The sequence below is a fragment of the Triturus cristatus genome, chromosome 5_2 (assembly GCF_964204655.1).
Source record: "Triturus cristatus chromosome 5_2, aTriCri1.1, whole genome shotgun sequence".
NCBI lineage: Eukaryota > Metazoa > Chordata > Amphibia > Caudata > Salamandridae > Triturus > Triturus cristatus.
This window is the reverse complement of record NC_140588.1, coordinates 337,423,442-337,441,725: the sequence shown is the minus strand read 5'-3', so window position 1 is coordinate 337,441,725 and position 18,284 is coordinate 337,423,442. Positions and strand designations below refer to the sequence as shown.

Genomic DNA, 18,284 nt, shown 5'->3' with positions numbered 1-18,284 from the left:
ATCTTCAAGATGGAGGGGACTGAAAGATGTGCCTCACATTGCCTCCGCCACCTTGAAGCTTTCCTTTTCGAGAACTGGTCATCCTGGGGGAGGACTATAACACCTCTGCCCATGATGTGCATTGTTTCTGGTCCCCGAGAGCTGGGGCTCACTACCCAGGGGTCCAGAAACATGCCTGGTGGTGGTTGGCTGCCTACAGCCGATCAGAGACCACATTGGGGTTGGTAGGTTTTCAGGGAGCCACCTCTGAGGTGCCGTCTGTGTACATGTTTTAATAAATCTCACACTAGCAGCATGGTGGATTTATTACAAGGAGCTGTTTGGTACCAAACACTCCTGGGTTCAGTGAAGCCATCATGGTGCTGTGGAACTCCTATATGGCTTCTCTGGCAGTTACAATATTAAGAAATAGACTCTAATACTGTAGGGGCATATCTGCTCATGCAGATACGCCCACATCTGGAATATAGTGCACCCTACCTTAGGGCTGGTAAGGCCTGCTAGTGGGGTGACTTACCTATATTTTAGGCAGTGCTAGCTGGTATGGCACACAGGCAGTGTGCCATGTCGACTTGGTCATGTTGTCACCTCGTAAGGACATGCCAGCTGCAGGGACAGTGGCATGGTCCTAGCGACTGGGTCCCAAGGGACGCTCTTCATCCTCCAGGCCCTGGGTATCCAGGGTACCACTTACTAGGGTCTTACAGGGGACAGAAGTACTGATTGTGGACATGTTTTAGGGAACACTGGTACTGGGAACCTGGACAGCAGGGACCCAGTACTCTATAGTCAAAGTTGCATCAAACGTCAGGCAAAAAGTGGGGGAGTACTGCAACTGAACCCCATTTCTCACACTAAACCCCAAAGCTTACCTTTGTGATCTTTTAGAAGGACATCAAATTGAAACTGCAAATCTCTCTTCAATAATATTGACAAGCCCTTGGTCTTATTAATTGCAAGGGAATGATATTGACAGGAGGAACCAAAACGATTTGAGACTGGGTGCTGCTTTTTGACTGAATTGCGTTTGTTGTAGTAGTGCTCTATCATTTTGTCCATTTTGCAGTTGTGTTCATGTTGTACTTTGTTTATTTGGTGAACTTTAACATGGGTACATTGAAATGCCCTGTTAACTTATACAAGTGGTCCTTGTGTAATGAACTTTGTAAATGACCAACAGGTCGACTATCCTGCTTCTAGGAGATACTTTTGAGTGACAATTGTTTATACAGTGCTCTACCCTCACTTTATGGCGCACTAGATTTGAAGTCCATAAAGTAAAGATTATGAATATTCTGCATGGTGAATTGGAATCGTACTTAAATGTGCATCGTTTTGAGATTAGATTTTTTTCTTTTTCCACAGACCGATTGAGACATCTAAAGCACAGGATGAAGGTACAGTAGTGATTTCACTAAATTTATGAAAAAATTCTTATGTTGGATTTCTTCGGCCTCCTTTATCAATTATTTTAGTTATTTATTCTTAATCAGAAGCATTAGACTGATTTTAATTGGGTTGCAGATTGTGTATGAACATAAACGTTAGGCAGTACTTAAATGGTTTGCATTTGGAATCTTGACCAGAAGAGGTAGGCCACATAAGAGACCTAAAACAGTTACAGAAGCAAGGGGGCTGCCAATAAATTCAGTGGATATGAAATTTTAAGTGATTTGGATGAAGAACGAGAATAAAGAATATTTGAACGGAAGAATTTTGTTTATTGAATGTGTTTTCATACAATGAATTTGTAATATAATGTTCAGATCATTACTGGGTCCATACTAAATATTGTAAATTATTTGAGAACCTACCATTTTGGAATTAGTTTTGAATTTAAAGCTGCTAAACCCTTAGTGATTGCACCAGTGATGGACTATGGAGATGGGGCTGAGTGCAGGATAGATATGCTGTTATTTGGATATGCTGTTATTTGGATATAGATCGATATAGTTATTGTCCCTATCAGACTATCTTTTGGAAGGATTTCTTCAGGGCTTATTCAGTCCCACAGGTTCTTGAAATGTTCATATGAGGTACGAGCCCGGAAAATTTAGAGGACCTGCAAAACTCTAAACGGATACTAATGTTCCAGCTATTGGTAGTGGCGAAGACCGTCATTGACTGAGCTTGGAAACAATTTAATCCTCTTGTACTTAATTTATGTAATCAAAACTTTTAAAGAAGTGATGGTGGTTAAAAGGTTGTTCCAACAGCTACTGACCACTTCATCGACCATCCATCAGGTGCCTTAGACGGCCCCCACCCCCCAGGGACACCAGCCAGCCCACCATCTCCAACTGGACACGATCACGGCCGAAGACACTGCCTCGACCATGAAAAGCATCTACTCGGGGGGGCCCCCACCAACCCCTGCCCCCTCACAGATACCACAGAGCCACAGAGCCGCAGCTGCCATCGCACCCGAACTACACTAAACCATCAACACCACCTTCAAAACAGGCACCTTCCCAGACGACTGGAAGCGCGCAGAAGTCCAACCTCTGCTCAAGAAGCCCACAGCTGACCTCACCGACCACGAGAATATCGGCTTATCTCACTCCTCCCCTTCGCAGCCAAAGTTGCTGAGAAAACAAGTCAACAGGAAACTGACACTATTCATTGAAGAGAACGCCGTCCTCGACCCGTCCCAATCTGGATTCCGAAGCAACCACAGCACAGAGACCACCCTACTCGCTGCCACAGATGACATCCGCACCCTCCTGTACCAAGGCCACTCCGCAGCCCTCATCCTACTCAACCTATCAGCGGCATTCAACACAGTCTCCCACCGCACACAAGTCGCCAGACTACACGACGCAAGCATACAAGCAACAGCCCTGGACTGGATCCGATCATTCCTCACCGGAAGAAGCCAAAGGATCATTCTCCCACCCTTCCTCTCCGACCCCACGAAAATCACCTGTGGAGTCCCAGAGGGTTCATCCCTGAGCCCCACCCTCTTCAACATCTACATGGCCCCCCTCGCAGCCATCGTCCGAGTACACAACCTCAACATCATATCCTACGCTGAGGACACCCAGCTCATCCTCTCCCTCACCAAAGACCCCACCACTGCCAAACTCAACTTCCAGAAAGGAATGCAAGACGTCGCAGTCTGGATGACCAACAGCTGCCTGAAGCTCAACGCCGAGAAGACAGAAGTCCTCGTCCTCGGTATTACCCCTTCTGCATGGGACAGCACCTGGTGGCCGACCGCCCTCGGAAGCCCACCTACCCCCTCCGACCATGCCAAGAACCTCGGCATCGTACTAGACACATCACTCACCATGAACCGACAGGTCAACGCCGTCCCCTCCAGCTGCTTCAACACCCTCCGCATCCTCCGCAAGTTCTTCAAGTGGATCCCCCCCACCCCCCCGAGTCAAGCAAGACACCTACCCACGCACTCATCACCAGCAGACTGGACTATGGATCGCACTCTACGCCGGCATCAACAAGTCCCTACTCCGCAAACTCCAGACAATACAGAACACCGCCGCCAGGCTGGTCCTCGGCATCCCCCGGCACGAACACATAAGTCCACACCTACGAAGTCTCCCTGTGGAGAACAGAGTCCCTTTCAAAATCCTCACTCACGCCTACAAATGCCTACAAAACAATGGACCCAAATACCTCAACGACAGAATCAACTACCACGTACCCAAAAGAAACATCCGATCTTCCAACCTCGCACTGGCCGAAACCCTGCGCATCCACAGGGCCAGAGCAGGCGGAAAATTCTTCACTCACATTGCAGCCAAGTCCTGGAACGAGCTACCAGCAGACATCAGACGCGCCCCCTCCCTGAACACCTTCAGGAAGACCCTCAAGATCTGGCTCTTCAGCTAAACAGATCTGCGGACTTCCCCTCAGCGCCTTGAGACCCTCACGGGTGAGTAGAATGCTTACAATTCCCTGATAGATTGACTGAAAGATAAGGGTGACTTTCTGTTGGAGTGGCTTCCAGTGTTGAGATATATATGATTGTAGAGAAGTTGTGTGGCCCTGATATTGAGGGCCCTACACCTGTTTGATTAATAGAATTGGATGCTACCCATTTAAATATTAAGTAGTGTTTATGGATGATTACCACCAAGCGTTATGCTTTTATGGCTCTAGAGTCCCAGTTTCCTGCCTACAGCAGCCTAATGACAGGGCCATCTTTATAGAGGAACTGAAAAAAAACATTTGATGTAGAAATTATGTTCTCATTATGCCTCTTTATGGACACAGGTGTGACTAAGTGATATAAAATGCCAATAAACTGAATTTTAAATAATCTGTTCTGGAGACCTCTCTTATTTTGTAAAACTGTGTTTGTTTGACTTCACTACTTGTCGCTTATAATGGGATGGTGTGAATGCAGACGGGGTTTCCTATAGTGGGGGTCTGTGCCTTGCATCCCCACCAATTTGGCCGTGCATTAATCTTTCCAGACATGTAAAAGGGGTAGTCCATCATCAAATACAGCTCCTTACCCATTAATTCTTCGGTTCTTCAATCGATGCATGAATAAAAGTTCACCATGTCTCCCTGTAATGCTCAGGATAGACATCATAGTCTTTATCACTATGAATTACACCTGGCTGACATTTCCTCAAACCTGTGCTCTTCCTATGAGAGACAAAAGTGAAGTCTCTACAAGTCTTATTCAAAAGCTTTTCATAAGTATTTTAAGCATTAACCTATATGTTAGGGTAGATTTGTATTTTATTTATGTGATATAGTTGAAGGTTTAAAATTAATGATGGGATCTCCCAAGATCCTCTTCATCTCAAATGTGGATTATTTAGCCATGTTGAGTATTACTGTTGTGCCTCAGACCCAACCAGAAGAGTTGTTGTCACTCATGGCTGCACACACCTACTTCACCCTCCCCGGGCAGAGCGTTCCTCATCTGTGAGTTTTGCCTACTATTAGAGTGTCAACCCACTTCAATCAAAATTCTAAATTTCTCTGCTATGCCCCTCTCTGCTCACTGGTGCCTGGGTCTGTGGTAGGAACTTTTCATCTGCTTGGCAGAGCCATCAAATATTTAGTGTCTGCCACCTCTGCGTGGAAATAAGTGTCGTGCTTGCAGCCCAGCTCCAATTCTCAATTACTCAATTCTATTTGGCATTTCATGTCACAATATTTTGTTGTCTTTCCAATCCTGCTATACAACAAATAAAACAAAACCGTATTACTTGCTGTCCTCGATTTTCTGTGTGTGTTATTGAGGAATATTAAAAATCTTTATTTATTGTGTTACAGGCAAAGATGAAGAGGCCGCTGAAGCTCAAAGGGACAACTCCGAGGATGAAGGGAGTGAAGAAGAGACAACTGATGACCGGTACTAAAGTTGTTACTGCTTGTTTAAAAAAAAATCTCTTTATTGATATTTTCTTCAACAACTAGCACATTTATTGTTTTGCATCGTTCTTAGGTTTAACTTTTTTTTAAAAAAAATGTTTTAATTTTTTTTTATTAGTATTTTCATTATACACACAATTGTAGATCAGCATCTCAATTCGTAGTTAAGACCTTGTCATTAATATATTCCTATTACATTTAGGAAAGCTGTTACAAGTGTTATCAGCATAATTCACCTTATGCTTGTGAGGCGCTCTTTGTTCTTGAGCAAAAAAACGGAGTAACATAAGGAGGTGAAAACTTATCCCGAGAAAATTAAGCAGTGTAGCCCCTACTCCCTTCCCTCCACAGAACTGGCATTCACATTGCCTATTTCCATGTTGCATCGTTTTTAAAGCGGATACTTTGCTCACCACGCATTGCGTCATTGCTTAAATCACTTAACATATGCCTGTGTTGCAATATATATCGCAGAAGTTTGGTAGATAAAACGATAACATAACGGAACCAACCTTTGAACCATTTGTGCCCAGCCACATTTCTCCCTTTCAATCAAACATATTCACTCATCAAGAACATTTGTGTAGTTTACCTGCCCCAGCCATCAGTCTCCGCCACAAGTGAGTGACGGCCAGATTTACTTTGTCGTCATCCAGACTGCTCCGTGTTCTCCGCTGGGGACTGTGGTCCAGATGTCTCTCCCTCCTTTCCTTGCAAAATAGCAATGGGAGATGTCCAGTCCGCTGCTGTATACGTTGATGGCAAATCCTCTTTGCTCTTCCTGTCTCAAAGCTACCTCCTCTCCCCCGCCTAGCTCGAGAGCTCCTCCTTCCACCTACTATGCAGTGGGTCATCAGGCGAGCGCCAGTGCATAGCAATTTCCTATGTAGCCAATGTGGGTTCCACGTTAATGAATGTGGAGCTCACTTTGGTAGCTGGGGATCTGCAGTACAGACCCAGCAGACAGACTTTTAATGTTTCAAGGTGTGGGCTGTGTGCGATCTGTCCCAGGCCATGGGCTACTTGCTACCAGTACACAGTGATCATTGGGCATTCAGGAATCCTGCATCCACCAGGGAGCAGCAAGGGCATGATTTACCCACAGTACTCATTATTACATTCAATCAGTATGGTGTGAGGTATGTGGCATGCAAGTAGTTGACCTGGGTATATTCAAACCTAGTGTTTCTAGAGACCCTACGTTTATGCTGCAAAACCATAGTCCATTCCCTAAACGTGACTTCACGCCGCAGCCTGCCCTCCCATTGTGCCTTGTCCCAATCTATGGCCGCCATTGCCATGGCAAGAATAGTTTTATATAACCAGGTCACCAATTTCCTTCCTCTCCCACACGTGAGTGGAGTTTGTAAAGCATCATGTACCTACGGTTCTGTCTGGCCCTCCCCAATATGCCTCTAACCTTTGGGCTCCATACATAAGGAACTGGGACAAAGGTAAGTGTTACTCGGTCGTCATGCCTTCAAAGCTGCACAACGTGCCATTCACAAGTCTTCCGTAGTGAAAATCTAAGCTTCCGAACCATTTGTTGGGTAAAAAAAATAGCCCCCTCTAGGAGTGGGAGCGCCGGGACATAAAGAGATCTATCCTCAGTTCTGTGCACTATCCACTTCCAGCACCTCATTGCGATTGTGAGCATCTTTGTGGAGTCAAGAGCACTTATCTTTCCACCCAGCATGAGCACCATCAGGGCTCCCTCATTCAGGGCATCACCCAAGGGGCCAATCTCCTCTTTTCTCTCAGCCATCATGCCAATCAGTGAAGCTGCGCTGCTGTGTAGTATAATTCTAGGTCTGGTACAGTAAGTTGTTACTGCTTGGTTAACCTTTATAAGTGACTGTCTTGTTATGGAATGATCACTATGTAATCGACCCAAAGAATTTAAGAGTATTTGTGGGTGGGGTATTAATCACATGTCATGTTGAATTTAAATCAGAATTTTACCTGCTCTCTTATAATAGTTATTTATTAAAAAAGATTATCTAAAGAATATGACATTAATCCATTCCAAGTGTGCAAAGGTTCATAGATATCAAATCTCCAAGATAGTACTCAAAAAGGCCCTACAAGTTTCTTCCAAGATCTTTATCTCGATAAAATAGATCTTTGTGGACACTTTATAGTTTCATATAAAATAGTGTGGCACACCACTAAAATTGGTGTTCTTACAATTGTCTAGTGTTCAGAGTGAGCCTGCCCCCCACAATGGTGCAAGGCTTTGTCTTGCTATCAACAAACCAAGATTACAAAACCGTTTTGGGTATTGGGACTGGTCTCATCACCCTCATGACACCAGTATACATAACTTTTCTTTTGCTTCAAAATTAACTCCAGTCATCCTTGTCAGACAGTTTGTTTGTTATTCCTAATATCGGTGAGTTTAGGACGCTGTCAGATAGCGTCCATAAATGATCCCCGTGTTCCCCCAACTCCTGAGTCCGTTCCTGAGGTCTGAGAGTATCTGCTCAATCTTTCTCAGTAGCACCTGGATATTGTAGCATCTATGAAGGATTTTTAATGGGTTAGTCTACAGCCACCTTTAATTGCCGCTTCCATAGGTGCATGTATCGCCTCTCCTTCTCCACATTTTGCACCCTTTTCATCCTCCGACGCTCAAGGTTATCTATTTTATTGTTAGTTATGTGTTTTTGGAGATGATCTATATCGCCTTCTTTGAGAGGGGCTCCGTCAGTACCCTATCTTCTAGAGGACTGTTATCTTGAATACATGTATCTTTAGGTATACAGCAGCTCGTGCACATCTTAACTGCAGGCATTTAAACGCTCCCTTTCTGCCATTTGATACTCTACTCTGAAGGTTTAAAAAGATTTAAGTTCCGTCTGACCCCAAACATCCCCAAGTTTACTGATTTCAGTTAGGGTCCACTTCTAGAAACCTGATAGTCTCCTAACCTCCATCAGTTGATTACTCTCTTAATTCATTTTGAGCACAGTGTGAGAATGAACTGACCTAACATTAGTTTCTAAGGGGCAGACCACGCAGTGTATAGTGCACGGCTCCAATTAACATTGGTCCAGCTCAGTTGCATGAGTTTATTCACTGTGGTAGGTTGCAGCTCCTTTTTTATTTTTAATTCACGTTAGTTTCCCTTGTCAAGTCTTACAGTCTTGTGATGTCTATTTCGAAGGGACCATTGATGTGTTCCTTAATGCTCTGTCAATTTGTCTGCCTTTTCGAAGCGATTGGGTGAAGATGGGCTAAAATGTTAGTTCCAATCTGTATTCGCTCATCGCGGGTTGTTTTTTAACACTTCATACAAGCACCGGGGCAAGATTGTAAAGAGCAGTGGTGCCGCTGCGCAGCTTGAGAGAGTTCTACACTCTTAAGGTGGAGTTACTGAATATGAAGAAAGGTTGAAACTAGGAAGGAAATGATGCTGCAAAAGGTGGAGAAAAATCAGAACCGAGTAAGTCAATGAGGAGCAGTAAAGGAGTATATTTGATGTTAATATAGCGCAAAGAAGCTGTGAAAAATGACGAGAGAACAATTGAAGAAAGTATAACAAATCTATAAAAGGGATGAACAGTTGTTCTGGTGAACGAATGTTAAAGTGGAAGGGAGTAAACTAGTATCAAAGGGAAAATATGTTTTTAATGTAGTGTTAAGATTGTCTACTCGAATACAGGATGGTCACGAAGGCCAGAATGAAGGAGAAGATATGAAAAAGCTGTAAGGTTTAAGTAAAGGGGGCTAAGAAGATGTGAAAGCTTATAGAATGTTGATGGAATGTTGATGGAAGAATACAGGAGTACTCTGTAAACAACCTGCGAAAGAGGAGAACTGTTTGCAAATAAGTTGTGAGGAAATAACAAATGTTAGCTGGGAGCTCTGTTCTGATGGTACAGACTAAGTGTCCTTTGGGGTCTTGTTAGGACTGTATGTGCAAACATGAGAGCTAAGTGAGGGATCACCGAATGGAATTAATACGCTGTCTGTTCTGGGGGAAGCTTAATTTAATTTGGCAAAAGGTTGGGAGGCGTGGGAAACAAAATGTGAAGTGGTCTATTGGATAATGGAATCTTTCGGGTAAGTTTTTCAAATATATGTGCAGTAGTTGAACCGCTTCCCTGACAACTCGTTGGAAAACTTCAACTGAGTTCAAAGGCAGTAGGTAGCGGCACCCTCAATTTCCTGCTACTTAATGTTGTTTGCATCCCTTTGGTTATAATCGTAAGTAAAGATAGACATATGAGCCACCAACCATCAATTAAAGAAATACAAAACAATTTGGTGTTCTGATGTTGTAGTTGTCAATACACAAAATCTAACCCACTTAAATCACTGAATCTTTGCAACTAATATAAGGATCTATAGTCGCCTTTCTGTCGCTGTTAACTGAAATAAGTTATTTATTATGCCAGTGTCCAAGGAAGTTATGAGGAGTGTAGGAATAATCTCAACCCTTTCCAGAGTCAACGCTCAAAGTCACTAAATTAACTGAGCTCAACCCCCTGGTAGCTATGGCACACAGCAGACATGCTTAACTGAAGGCAATGTATAAAGTATGTATGCAGTACCAAAAACCGAACGCAAAACAATCCGAAACCGAATTAAATAAATAGAGCAAAAATAAGAAACTAAAGTGACAAATATTCAATAAGGTGCACCGGAGATTGAATTTTGAAAGTTTTAAGTAGGAATAGCTAAGAAGCATAATGTGGCAATAATAGTCCATGCCCAGAGTAGACCTTGACTAAATGCAATTTTACGCAAATCGCTGTGTCGAGCGCAGGTCGAATACACAAACAACGTTCACCTGGTCAAAGATATTTCCTTTTGGCTTTAGTCCTTTAAGTCCTGGTACACCACAATTCTAAAGCTCCCTAGGACCTTAGGGGGGGGCTCTTCGAGATTCATATCATGCAGGGTAGAGGCCAACAGCAGGGTCTAGTTGCCATTGGTCAGTTGGCACTTTTCCTAAAATCCCTGTAGCTTGATCGGGAGGTTGGCCTTATGACCCTCTGAGTCCACGTTGTTGTCCTGGGTGCAAGAGAGAGCAGGTCCAGTCCTTCAGGGCTCCTCTCTTGTCACACGCAACTGCTTCAGTTCTCTTCTGACTGTTCCACAGGTCCAGTAGGGTTCTGAAGTGGCTGCCTGGAGGTGCCACAATTATGGCTGGAATGAGATAGTGGGCGGGAAGGACCCCAGGCCACACCCTTACCAATGGGATAAAAGTTCCCAAGCCAAACCTCCCCACTTTAGGCACTTTCAAGAAGATGAAAGTCAAAGGCCTCATTAAACGTGAACTTCAAGTGCTGCGGGTGTGTGTGGGAAGTGTACTATGGTAATCCTAGTATCCACTTACATCTCACACTGAAATCCAGTTCGAAGCAGCCATGGAACCCCCAATAAACCCACAGAGACCGACGCCTGGTAAACAAAGCCTGGTATTTCAGCGACAAACCACCGGATATATAAGAATTGTTTCTGTATCTTGTTCTCCTTGCTTTCTTGTGTGCCCCCAGCGTTATAAAAACCAAGAGGGAACTGGGGTGGCAGAGTGGGCTAAAGAATGGTGATGTGCGTGTATAGATATTTATATGCTTTTAAATGCTATTTTCTCAGGAAATAATGAACAGATTGACACCAGACCTGCAAAAGGCACTTCCCTGACCTGAGGACTACCTCTCTGCCAAATTTCAAGTAATTCTGTTCAGCCGTTCGGGCTGTACCTTCGACTAAAGGTCCTATGAAAAAATGCATGGGGAAAACGCGTTTTGGGACCCCCCTTTTTTCTCGGCCCCCCTTGACGAATCACCCCGAGACATTCAGGGTAGGAGCTGAGCGGAGCGACCCCATTAGTTTTGAAAATTTTGCGAGGATTCGTCAACCGGCGCCAAAGTTATTCAAAATAGAATTTTCAGATTTCCTATGGAAACACGGTCCTAACTATAACTATCTACTGGGGACCGCCAGTAGATAATATAAATATATATATATATATATATATATATATATATATTAAGGAGCCCCGGGAATGTGGTGGTCCCTGGGACGGATGGTTCTCGAGGCCCCCATTACATGGGAAGGTGGCGGTCCCAAAGGCTGCGGGGGAGGCCATCCGGGCCTCCCCCGCACTAATTTTAATCAATGGCCCCGGGGAGGTGGTGGTCCCCCCCCCCCCCCTCCGTGTTTGAGGGGGGGGCAGTCAGGCCCCCGGCATCACTTTACTCATGTTTGCCCTGGGGAAGTGGCGGTCCCTAGTGTGTGGGGGGCCGCATGGGCACCCCCACATTATTATGAAACACTGCCCATGGGATTTGCCCCACCTGGGGGCTCCTAATAAAAGAAGCGCTGAAGCATGCACGTCTTCTTTTATTTTTTTTTATTTTGCCATGGATCCACGTTTCCACCCGCAAATTTGGGGCAAAATGTAAAAAAATAAAATCCTTTAAACTCACAGTTAGACTCCCCTCCCCTCCCCCCCCCCCCCCCCATTTCTGGGGGGGGGGCGGGTTCAGGGTATTCCTACCCTTCCCTACCCTCTTTTCCCTGCCCCTTTTATTTATTTTCAACTTTTTTTGTGGGACTCTGCTTCAAACAGAGTCCCAAGTTGGCTGCCAACACTTCTGGTTGAAGTATTGTCAGCCAATCAAATTTCCCCAGATATCTATATTTTTTAAACTTAAATATCTCTGAATCTACTGAACGGATTTACACCGAAACACAAAAAAAACATGCTTTCTTCACCAGCATCTTGGCTTTCTGCCAGATTTGGTGTCATTCTGTTCAGCGGTTCAGGTTGTAGTTGTGTTCAAAACATGAAAAATCCCCATCGCATGGGGCAAATACATTGTGGGATACCCCTTTTTTTTTTTTTGGACCCCCCCACACTTGACTGATCACCCCAAATCTTTCAACACAGCAGCTGAAATAAAAAGGAGATTTTTGTTTTTTAATTTCGGAAGGATCGTCTAGCGTGCCAAAGTTATAAGCAAATCAAAAAACGCTTTTCCTATGAAAACTTGGGTCCTAACTGTAACTATCTATTGGCAATCAATCAATCGGGGGCTTATAAACTGCAGCTTCTCACCCGTGAGGGTCTCAAGGTGCTGGGAGGAGGAGCCGGGGGGCATTGGGTGGAGGATCATTCGAAGAGCCAGGTCTTGAGGTCATTTTTTAATTGGGTCAGCGACGAGGATTGCCTGAGGTGGAGGGAGCAGGGTGTTCCAGGTCTTGGCGGCAAAGTAAAATAATGGGCTCCCTCCGGTTCTGGTCATGTGGATCCTATTGCCAGTAGGTAATATATGTATGTATGGGGTTGGGTATATTTTGGGAAGGGGCATTCGGCTCCGGGGACTCCATCTCCTGTGGCCCAAATTATTTTTGAGGGGATGTGCGTCCCTCCTCCCAAAGCCATTTTTGGCCCTGGTGACCCCATTCCCTGTCCCCAAAGCATTTTTTAAGGGGAGACTGGTGTCGCGTCCCCGTCCTCAAGTCTTAACAAGCATTTGCAATGCAATAGGTCTCGCATTTGCGAAAATTTGAACTATTGGCATTGTAAATGACAATGCCTTTTATATATGTGCTTTGCAAACCTGCAAGAGGTGCGTAAACACACATTTTGTACATATAGTCGTTGCTTAGGTGAAGCAATGCTGCCAGTAACTGCACCTCTTTCACTATAAGTTTAAAGTGCGTGTTTACACACCTCTTCCAGGTTTTGAAAACACAAAAATAAGTGATTGTCATTTACAATGCCAATAACTCAAACTCTTGCGAATGCGAGACCTATTGCATTGCAAATGCTTGTTTCCAGACTGCAGTGACAGCAGGCACATCGATGTGCAGTGCTCACACTGCGCACTTCTCACTAGTGGAGAAGTTACGGGCCGGCATGACGTCATGCCAGGTGAGCGTTTTAGGGGAATAGAAAGCCTTTAAAGAGAGTCATTTTCTCTCTGGATTTCCCTTCTCTTTTTGAAACTCAGGAGCAACAATATTGTCGTGGTGTCACCAGGGCTTTAAGTCGAAGCTTTTCATTATTATATACGAGCCAAAGCTGCTGCTTATTTATCTTATGCAACTAACAACCATTTACAAAGCCAATAGTCCTGACTTGTTGTCGGTACAATGTTAATTCTTCTATTATATATCTGGATGCAAAAACAGAAATAGCAAAATACAAGTCGGGCGGCACACTATGCTAAGTATGGATTTTTAGCTTGCGTGTTTTAGGCCACGCCCTTAATTACATTGACCACGCCCCTTTTGAGAGTCTCCCCCTCCAGTTTTTTCATTAAAGCCCTGGTGGTGCTAAAAAGGCACAGTGATAATAGCGGAAAAAAGATTGAAAAAAGAGTAACTAGCAAACCATCATTGTTAAAAGTGATCACGAGCCCGCCAGTAGTATGCTTTGATCAACAGAGTGAGGGCAGAGACGAACAATAAGAAACAGACCCCAAAGTACCGCAGCAGACACGAGCGCTGGGCTCGGCCAAGGAGAGAATATGTCGCACACAATCATTATTGAAAAAACGGACTAGGACTGCATCCTATGAGGATCACGAGCGCGCGCACTCTCCACACTTCAAAGATTAAAGACTTGAAAGCCCGCGAAAGTCTGAAAGAAAGAGTTATGGTAGCAGTTTATTTTAGACCGGGTGATGCTATGCAGGCAGCACAGAGAGTGAGTTCTATCAAAGGGGATGCGACCGCCATTCACCGCCGCTCTCCGTGAGGTAATCTCCACGTTGCATTTGTGTTCTCCTCAGCACTCCTTCCCGCCAGTGAACCTGTCATGGCAGGGGACCCTCTCTACATGCCAAAGCCTCTACATACAGGTCTACAGCTGCGTGTACCCTCAAATGCCAGCTCAGAGATGTTCAAACAGATTAACGGAAATCCTTATGTTAATGGAGCGCATAGAAGCCTAGAAGGATTGTTGCAAGGCGAACAGAGGCAGTCACTCTAAAAACAAGTCCTTCCGCAGCATATTTGTCTGCAAGAGACAGATGTGCAAGAAATAGAGGCCAATGCTTCACATCTGTTGTTCTGTTTTAATTGCGCACATGTGTAATCCTAATTTTACCTAAATTCCCAGCCTCCCATCATGACGGGACGGGGGGGTTAGTGTAATCACCCGCGACTGGCTTCAAGATTTAAACAATAGCTTAAAGTGACACTACACAGAGAGTTTAACAAGCGCTCGCCATGACGTTTTCGTTTGGCTTTTTCTGCCGTCCCACTTGGACGGCCTCGCCTGCTAAAAAGATTTCTTATCTTTATGGGGCCATGTGTTTGGCCCCATAAAGATAAGAAACCTTTCGCGACGCACGGTAGACAGACGAGTCCGTCCTAATGAGACGGCTCAAAAAGCTGAACAAAAACGTCACTACCAACTCTTTTCCACTGACTGGCCACCGTTTAGCATAAACGGTGACGCTGGCCAATGGAAAAGAGGGGTGGGGCTTAACGCCCGTTACTGAAAATACCCCAAAACATTCAATCTCGTCAGCGAGACCTAAAAAGGGCCTGAGGACCCTAGGGCCATCATTATTTACATAAGCAGAGGGGCCGCACGTGCCCCCTCTGCTCTCCCTCCCTGAGCCTTTAATGGCCATGGAGACTCCATCCCTTGGGTCCAGCTCACTTGCTGTGTCCCAGGGAACCCAACCCCTGACACAGGAGTTTCCCTGCTGCCGCAGGTAGGAAAATGTGTTTGCTCCAATCTGGCGGGAGAATTTTCAAATCTGCTGCCAAAGGGGAGCAAACACAACGTCTGCTCCCAGCAGTCATGAGCTTTAAAAATGGTCCCACCAGCTGGGAGCAGACTTGTGATCTGTTATTCTGCTTGAACTGATGAAGGCTGGGAAGCAACAACCTATTGCTCTTGCCTGGAAGGAACAGCAGAACTATCTGCTCCCTTTGGTGGGATCGATGCCAGCTTTTGCAGCATGCAGGGAGCCGCCTGGGGACAGTGGGGCTCCCCCAAATGTTTTCATGGTTGGTGCCCCGGGGCACCCACCTATTCAAAATAGATGGACCTGGGGATGGGGTCCCTGAGGTCTGAGAAGGCTCTGGAGGGAGCCAAGTGGGCTCCTCTCCTTTTTTATATTCTATTTGGATCTGGGGGTTGAAGTTCCCAGGTCCTAATTAGGCTCAGGGAGGCCACTTACCACCAAAAGCCCTACGCGGGGTTGGCTGCCTGCAGGGAGTTGGACGCAGGGCCTGGCTGCAAGTTAACCATCCAGCAATCCTTTGCAACGATAGGCCATGCGCAGCATGATGTTGGCTTCCTCTGTGTGGGTTGGCCTGCGGTCAGGCCCTGTTGCCAATCCCCTGCTGTGAATGGTCCAAGGTGATGTGCAGCATGGGGTTGGCAGCTTGTGTTTTTTTTTTCGCAGGGCCTGGCCGTGCGTGGCAGAAGGATTGGCTTTACATACGTTAATAAACTATTATTTTATGTTAAAAAAAAAACTACATATTCACTGAAAAAAATAAAGGTTAAGTACCATTAATGCCATCACTGATACAACTCCCTTGGGTGTAGCAGGCATATGTTATGTGCAACACAGACCCTATACCACACATTTCACGGGTAGCCTAGTTCACATTAACAATTAACCACTGATATCTGGGAAACTCTCATTGCACACGGTGTTCAATATATATACAACTGTTGAGAGAAAGCCAAATTCCTCAAAACACTCAACGTCTGTTCTAAAAATAACGGTCTACTACAGACAGCTTTTATCTTTATCAGACCCCTCACAGTCACCGAACCTACAGTGAGAAATTAAGTTGATATGAGTAGAATAATGGGTACTGTAAACCGTGTTTAATCTATGGAGAGAGTTTACTATGTACCACACTATTTGCAGGCAATAAAACGCTCATGAAAAATTCACCATAGAGTATTAAAAAGTATCTACAAAAAACAGTGTACACTCCAGTGGCGACTGCTCCCTGGAAGCTGCAGTGGGCAAGTAAGGGGGAAGGAAAATCACGCACCTGCCGGCGGCCGCCTCTCCTCCGTTCTTTTCCTGGCTTCTTCACTGCAAGCAGGAAGCACCTGGACTCCCCATAGCCAATCACAACGGTACAATGCTACGTGGTGATTGGTCTGAGCACTGTGGTTCGATGCTCGGCCTGGGAATGGGGCCCTGGTCATGTTCTCCACCCAGGCTGTAATGCATAGTGCCCACCACTCCTCCCCCTGCTCTGAAAGCAGAGCAGATCCGCCCCCCTCTCCCCACCAAGATGCAGCAGCTGGAACAAATAAAATGCTAATAACATCAAGTTATTATCCATTTTTTTCACTGCGTAAAGCAGTGGGGCGAGCCTGTAACACTCAATACAACATTTGTAAAAAAAAGAACCTATTACCTTAAAATAACCACGGTTTGAAGGTGCTAAAAATTATACTACCATAATGTGGTGAAATGTTTACAGATAGCCCATCTTCAGAAGCAAGAAAACACATGTTCATAAGTCTTCTATGTTTTGTAGAATCTGTCATGCTGAGATGATTCTGTCTAATAACTCAAAGCTGCTTACAATACATAGGGGCCTATTAGGATGGCGTGCGGACTTTCGTCCTCCCGCCACCCGAGCAGTGCTGGGACCGGCCGCCAGTGGTGCGGTGGTCCTGCACCGGCAATCAGGATGCCACCGCCACGGTGGCGGTGGCATCCTCTATTCCCGGCATTGTGGCGGGCGGTGCTCTCAGCACCGCCTGCCACAATGCCGGGGATGCACGTCGTGCATTGGCATGCACAAGGTGACAGGCACCGCGCGGTGCCTGCCACTTTGTCTGTGCCAATGCAGGGGGGTACCATAGGGACCCCCCAACATCCTGGGGGCCTGCAACGGGCCCCCAATGGCGAAATCCGCATGCCTCGTTGCCGCCACGGAAAGGCTGCTTCCCGCTCCCATCGTAATATGGATGGCGGTGTCTAGCAGACACCACCGCCATATTCAACCCTTTTCCGCCCGGTCCGTCAACCGGTCAGGTAAAGCGGTGGACGGTCTTCCCGTCCGCCACGGTACCCCCCCGCCATCATAATATGGCAGGGGGAAATGGGAGGCGGGCAGGGTATGATGTCTGGTGGATCGCCACCGCCAGTCGGGCGGTGGCAATCCACCCGACATCATGATAGACCCCATAGTATCTACTGCGTAGAATTGTTGCAGTGTTGAAAAATTTTTCTGCAGAACCAATAAACTTGTGTGGAACATAATGGACACAAGTCATCAACTGTCATCTGCACACAGAGTTACTCTTCAATACATAGATTTAGAACATGTTCAATACCTCTACACTCGTATGATGCACTAGAAGCCCATGCATTGGGGATCGAGGCTTGAGTGCTGAATAATGCGGCCACGGCTTGATACCGTTCTGTGTGGTTGCCAATAATCCACCTTATTCCTGGACCGCATTGAGGCTGTGGCACCCCTGGTTCAACCCGCTGAGGGTCCCGCCAGACTACTGAGTTGGCAAGGGTGACATTTGATGGTGTTAGTAGCCTCTGCGGCCCATTACCCAGGACATGTGGGCCGCGACAGTTGTGAGGTGCGTACATGCAGGAAAGCCTGGACGGACGCTGTGGCTTGCATCTGGCTGGGGGGGGTGGGGTGGTCGCGGGGTGCACTGCTGAGCCCCCCATGGTTTGAAGAGGCACCTTTGGCCCCTCGGCTAGGGCGATTAACTCAGCTGAGCCCCATTATGCAGCCAGTTGGACGGCGCCTCTTTGCCTGGAGCCAAACGCTGAGAGAGGCGGGAGAAAACCCCATTGCCAGCCTCAGTGTCTCCTGTGTTTCTCGGGGGAGAACTGCACATAGTGGTAAGGGGGAGGCAGCGGGCCCCGGAGTGAACCGCAGAGCAGGAGGTGCCAGAAGGGACTGGCTTTGGAGGCCGGAGACATGGGGACACTCCGTTCCGCCTC

At 46.1% G+C, this 18,284-nt stretch overlaps 1 protein-coding gene across 1 annotated transcript in view; it reads left to right on the top strand.

Moving 5' to 3' along the window:
- NOL7 (nucleolar protein 7) overlaps positions 1 to 18,284 on the top strand; it is a 158,266-nt gene that overhangs the window by 44,891 nt on the left and 95,091 nt on the right. The window contains exons 4-5 of the mRNA XM_085607105.1: positions 1,366 to 1,397; positions 5,257 to 5,335. Of these exons, the coding sequence (XP_085463231.1) occupies positions 1,366 to 1,397; positions 5,257 to 5,335 (111 nt within the window). The remainder of the gene's footprint in view (positions 1 to 1,365; positions 1,398 to 5,256; positions 5,336 to 18,284) is intronic.